This window comes from Quercus suber, unplaced genomic scaffold, assembly GCF_002906115.3.
Source record: "Quercus suber isolate HL8 unplaced genomic scaffold, Cork oak 2.0 scaffold_442, whole genome shotgun sequence".
NCBI classification, from domain to species: Eukaryota; Viridiplantae; Streptophyta; class Magnoliopsida; order Fagales; family Fagaceae; genus Quercus; species Quercus suber.
The window spans coordinates 172,969-179,254 of record NW_027069893.1 but is presented as its reverse complement, the minus strand read 5'-3'; the positions used below and the strand labels follow the sequence as shown (position 1 = coordinate 179,254).

General features: G+C 36.5%; 1 protein-coding gene across 1 annotated transcript; it reads left to right on the top strand.

Moving 5' to 3' along the window:
* The first annotated feature begins 292 nt into the window (after window positions 1–292).
* Window positions 293–6,286, top strand: LOC111998638 (uncharacterized). Its single transcript, XM_065762097.1, is given in 5 exon segments — window positions 293–382; window positions 483–1,499; window positions 1,502–1,567; window positions 3,261–3,644; window positions 5,531–6,286. Coding segments are annotated over 4 exon segments (1,428 nt in total). The 5' UTR covers window positions 293–382; window positions 483–523; the 3' UTR covers window positions 5,533–6,286.

Below are 6,286 nucleotides of genomic sequence, written 5' to 3'. Positions count from 1 at the left end.
TATGCTCACTGGATCAACAGACATCTATCCCAAATATTTTTCCTACTTCAATAGCAATATCATCTTTATTTTTTAATTATTACTGGGTGTTTTTTTTTTTTTGGCCCCTGTTTCATGATGTTGATTATTATTGCATCAGCTCTGGTCATGGAGTAATCCATGTCAACAACATAGCTCTCTTGGCCCTTTTTCGTTGAGGGTAGATAACCAACTAAAGTGAATTTTGGCATACTAATTTCCCCTTTACCTGGCAATCCTCATTTAATTTTTTGTCCTCTAATCTACAATTTTTTTTTTTTTTTTGTGCTTGCCCCCGGGGGGGGTGGGGGGTGGTTATGGGACCATAATTTTCTTGCTTTTATGAGATTCTGTGTCAGGTCAAGTGAGTGATATTTTCATTTTTGACATTGTAGATGATGATTGCACTTTTTGTCTGACTGATGTCAATTTTTTTTTTACCTGTTCTGCAATATTGTGCACAGCATCTTTTCAGACTCAGGCAGCAGCATATTGAAAGAATTTCATGGCAGGCAGTGGCCTGACATCTTTGGGTCGTGTGAAGCTCACTGATCTAGCACCCTGTGAAGGCCTTCCTTCTGATTCTTATAAACTATCAGTCTCAACTTTGTCACAGTCGCTTGCTCAATATTCTGCTGCCATCATTCAGTTCCCAGCAAGTGATGGGGCTCTTTTAAGATCTGGGTTGGAGTCTGCTCGCCTGTACTTTCATCAAAGAGCATCATACCCAGCTGCAGAAATGATTCATAATAATGATTCTCGTGAGTGGTGCAAGACATCTGGATACTATGCAGATCCTCAGATGTGGCAAGAAACATATGATTACCGGCCGGGCCTTACTCCTAATGATCCAAACAGTACAATGGATCTCCCTCCAGCAGGTTTGCCCGACGTATTTGCTCTACTTGGAAAGGCTGCTCGGGATATACTGGATGCCATCAGCTTCTATTTGAACTTACGCAGTTCTCCATTTACTGAGATACTTGATAATGTTCCACTGAGAAATCGGGAAATTTCATCTTCAGTATTGTCTGTTTGCTGTTACGCAAGGCCATCATTTCAGGGAGCACAACACCATAATTTAGCCACTCAAGAGGATGGCCAGCTGATTATGTTTACAGACCATGAGCACCAAGCAGATAAAAGCCTCATATCTCTTGTTAAGTCAGATAAGGCAGGTTTACATATAAGAGATCTTCATGGTCGGTGGTTTTTAGTGGATAGTGATCTTGGCCCTCAAGAAGCCATTGTTTACCCTGGACTTGCACTTTATCAGGCAACGGCAGGCTATGTCAACCCCGCATTTTACAGAACAGAGATCAATACTATGCAGGGTAACATGCATGGGCAATGTTCTTTGGCTTTCAAACTGATGCCAAAATCCATGTCCAGTCTTAATTGTTCAGAGATGAGAGCGGCTGGTCATGGAGTTGAAGCTCAGTTCCTGCTTCCAGTACTGGTGGATGACTTCATGCAGAAATCCCCCCAACTGATCAGCTCTTTAACAGGCAGAATATCCAGTGTTTCAATTTTCCTACAGTCCAAGATGGTAGGCAGAATTCTAAGGATAATGTAGCTTTCTGTTGTCACTGGATTTTATGTATCCAATTTTTTTTTTCATAAACCAATTATTTGAGCCTCTTTCTGCTGGAGACATTTACTACCCCTGATTTTCATTATGAATCAGGTTAGGGTTGTCATATCACATGGCATAACTTTCTTGCTAACAAATACAACTTGTTTGTTACCCTCCTGCCTCTCTTCCCCAAAAAAAAAAAAAAAAAAAAAAAAAAAAAAAAAAAAAAAAACCCGAATGGGGGAGAAGGGGGTGGGGAACAACAAGTGATGAATTTAAGCTCCAGATTTGGCTTAAGCCACCTTTTATATGCATTTGGTACTAACCCAACACTCAATCTCCTTGATCTTATAATACTAAATTGTTCCGGTCATTTTAAAGATTCGTTTTGTTTTTTTAAGTTTCATCTTTTTACCTGGCTTTGATTCCTACTCTCTGTTTCACTCTTGGGCTAGGACTCTTTCTCCTTGTGCATCCTCAATATTTCATATTTATTTAGCATGGACTTCATAATAGATAGCATAGTGTTAATATTCCCAGTTGCTTACTATGCTATATCTTTGCATCTCTTAAAAGTTAAACCTTTCTTTCTTGATGAAGGAATTAACAGGGAGTCATGGCCTTAGACTAGATACCATTGTTTGAGCTGAAACTCAATAATATAAATTAATTATTAAGGTAGTGACATATTTGTTTGAATACCAAAATTGAGCATCTGATAATCAACTTGAGCTCTTCTACTCAAGTCTTAACTCCTTGAGCCAAGGACTTTAGGGCTTAAAATGCTTTTGCACTAATGATGCCTTAAGCATTATGGTGTATGGCTTGCCTCCTAAGGATGTCAGCAGGTTGGGATGGGACTGGGGACCCAGTCCACATCTCTGCTCTATATTTAATTTTAATGACCTTTGGAGATTTACTTTTGTATTGAATAATAGAAATGTGTGTGTGTAGACGTGTCTTTTGTAGTAAAACTGTCACACAATGTAGCATAGAAGAGAAACAAACTGAAGGATGAAAATCTTTTATAAATGTAATTAAAAAAATATTTGATGATTATTTTTTAATATTAAAAAATATGTGGGGTTTAGGTGTGAATAAAAAAGTGTGAGGTGGGATCGGGCAGGATGCAGGTAGAGTTATGCTCTACTTTGGGTTTTGTTCTCAAATGATTTAGAAGCAGGGAACTAAACCATATTTAGACACGTGCTTGATATCAATGACGACAATTCTCAAAGATTACATTTTTACTAGTCAGAAGTTCTTGAAATCTTTAATGTGTAGCTTCCAAGTTTTTTGTGAGTTGAAACAAATGTAATATAGTAGGCTAGTAATTAACAAAAAACATACTGCATCATACTCATAAGAAAAGAAACAAAAACTAAATACAACAGACAGGAATCAATCATCAATGAGAGGTGAATGCTATGTCAGAAATTTTTTTCATGAAAAGAGAAAGGAATATGATCATAACTACAGCTGTGTTAAACATTAAAGTCATCTTTTTTCTTTTTAAAAAAGAGGATATTTTCCTAATGAAAGCATTTCAGTCTGTGTTTGGTCTCACCATCTTGATAATAAATTATGTTATTTATTTTCTGTGCAAGTAGCCCTTAGTGAGAAGTTTTTAACAGCAGGTCGTTGGATCGATGAAATGCTGGTACAGGATCTATGAAGCCCTTGGTGAGGAGGAGGAAGCATGATTCAAGAAGCAAACCTTTGCCACCTTCTAAGAGGTTACGACTTGAAGCTCAGAGAGTTCTGAAGGAGAGGGTTCAGGACATTGCTGATAAGAAGGGCATCAAGCTGAGGTTTTGCAATTTGAAGGAATGTGAGAGTCACGTTCACACGCTAGATAGCCCATGTGCTAATATAAGAATGGAGATTGGATGGCCAGCTGGGGTACCATTTGTTCATCCCCACGATCTACCTAACAAGGCAAAGATTGGTTTCCTTGAAGCATATGAACCTGGTTGGACAGCAACTCATGATATGGAGTTAAGTCTAACTGAACCTGGACAGGCCAGTCAACAATCAGCTAATTGTACCTGTAACTCTCCTATTCAAGTTTCATATCTACATTGCAATGCATCTTATGTATTAGATGTCTCTTGAGTTCTTTGCTTTACACATGCAAACTAAAAAAGGAAAAGAACTGACAACATCTTGAATATTGTGAAGGTGTGATATCACTAATGCAATTAAAGTAATTGCCAAGAAATTGTGTTTCAAACTTCAAATTTCTCTCTCTTTCTACACACACACATATATGCGTGCGTGTATTTCTTTGTATGTTTGCATGCGCGTATGTATATATATATATATATTTGTACTATAGTATAGATAGAAAATAAATATGAATATTGTATAAATACAATATTGGTTTTGTTTTTTCTCTTTACAATTTTAGGGTTCTGTTTGTTGTGCTCTAGTGGTACTATTTATGACATTATTTGGTTTTTTTGGTGACGTGTCCATCCACCTAGTTTAAATTAAGTGCATGTGGAAGTAACAAGTTATTGCAATATTCTTCTTTTAGTTTGACAAATCCTTCAATTCATGATACACACAAAGGATATGTTTAAAGTGAAGTTCTCGTACAGGAACCATAGTGGTTGATGGAAATTGTTATGCCTGAAGTAGAAAGCACTGTATCCATAGATTTACGAATAGCAACAAGTGTAATGTTTTCACGGACATGGAAACTTCCAAAAATCTAGATGTGAGGGTTTTTGCCCCGTCGTTTTAAATTTATAATATTGAACATGAACATTTATTTGAGTATGCATATGTGTGCATTAGAACCACAGACAGTATACCAAGTATGGGATGGATGACTATGTATGATTTTCAGGGCAAAGAAACATAGTGTTCGTACAAATCTCCACTTCTTTTAGGTGACTGTAGGCAAGCTTTTTTTTTTTTTTTTTTTTTTTTTCAAATCTCCACTTCTTTTAGGTGACTGTAGGCAAGCTTTTTTTTTTTTTTTTTTTTTTTTTAACAAATGGCTAAACTAGTGTGAGACATGGGTGGATTTAAGTGTTGTGTCCTCAAGTGTCTTGTGCCATTTTTGTTTTGGGATAGTTAGAAAAGAGGGGGATTTGAACCTTGGACGTCTATATTGGAAATACCAAGGTGTCAGTTGAGCTACCAAACTCTTGGCCAATTTTCATTTCTAAGCTGGTAATAAAAGCAAGTAACTAAAGCATTTGACATTAATATAGTAGTTAAGTAATATAAAATCCTAGAACTATATGAACATGATAAGCTATGGTTACAAATTATGCATGATCATGTGTGCCCTCATATGCTTGCATATGCCCATTCATCTCTAGATATATAGCATATATTGTGGATGAGCAAGTGCTATTAGAAAGTTATTGCTGTAGAGTAAACTTGGTATATGAACTTTTTATTTGATAGAACCTAAATCTGTTGATGCACATGTACTTGTATATGAATACACCTTTTACTTGAACAGTGCTAATTATTTTTCTTTTATCAAGTCTGATGTGTGTAGATTTAACATTACACTTATCTTTGTGAAGTTTATAACACTAAATGACTAGTTGAAATGGTCATATGTTTCTTTTCTCGACTCAGGAGAAGAACTTCATGTTCATCATAAATGCGAAATGCTGTGAATGACATATCTTTAGTTTTAATCTGTCAAGACATGGACTTTGGTGCCTATGAGAGTGTCAAAGAGATAGATGTGCTTTTCATCCATATTTTTCTAAGAACTTAATCTTCCTTAACTTTTCAATACAAAATTTTTGCAATTGCCACCAAACTAGCTTCATATCTTACACTCCTGCACCTAGCTGTTCTTAACCCTTTTGTTTTTGTTTTCGTTTTTGTATTGTTGTTGATTTCTTTCGTTCCCCCTTGTTTGGTTGCAATTAACAAAATGTGTATTAATTATTGTGTGTGCAGGAATCAATCTCCATAGTTTCAGATGTGTGGCCACCCCTGATCAGCTTGTGACTAAATGGTTTTGAGGTACTGGTCTCTAGTTTCCCAATTCTGTTGGATGCTTGATTGCTTTGCTGGAATCCTGTACCTTTCTGTCCTGGGATGTCTGGCTGCTTCCATTTGCAATTTTTACTAGAGAGACAATGAAAACATCAAAGTAATCATCCATAAGCCTGTTATAGTTGTCTGTAAATATGCAATTTTGAGGAGAGCTTGGCATAGTTATGGAGGAACAATAGGGTTCATCCAGATTTGAGGTCTCAGGAGCATTCCATTTTTATGACTGCTTTTCCATGACAGAATGCAGGCTTGGTGCAACATCTACTTCAAATATCCAAATGTTTATCAAAAGGAGAATATCAGTCAGAAGGTTTCTTTCTCTTTTACTCTCTGTTTTGGTTTTTGTTTGGAAAGAAACCTTCTTATCATTGTAGTAGCCTGTAGGCTGTGGTAGCTGATGAGATATTGACCTCCCTCTCTCTACAGCTTGTTGTACCTATACCTTCCTTTATCTATAGGTGTATCCAATCCCGTATTATTTCCTTCAATGCTTGGGCCACTAGTTATTTTGGAACCCACTCATGTCTTTCAAATGAATTGAGGAGAAATATCATTGGATTGTGGAGTGATCTACGAACCAAAGATTCTAACTTATTGTATACAAGGTTCTTAAAGTGAACAATTACAATGACTTTGGGATTCTCCCATGATTACAAA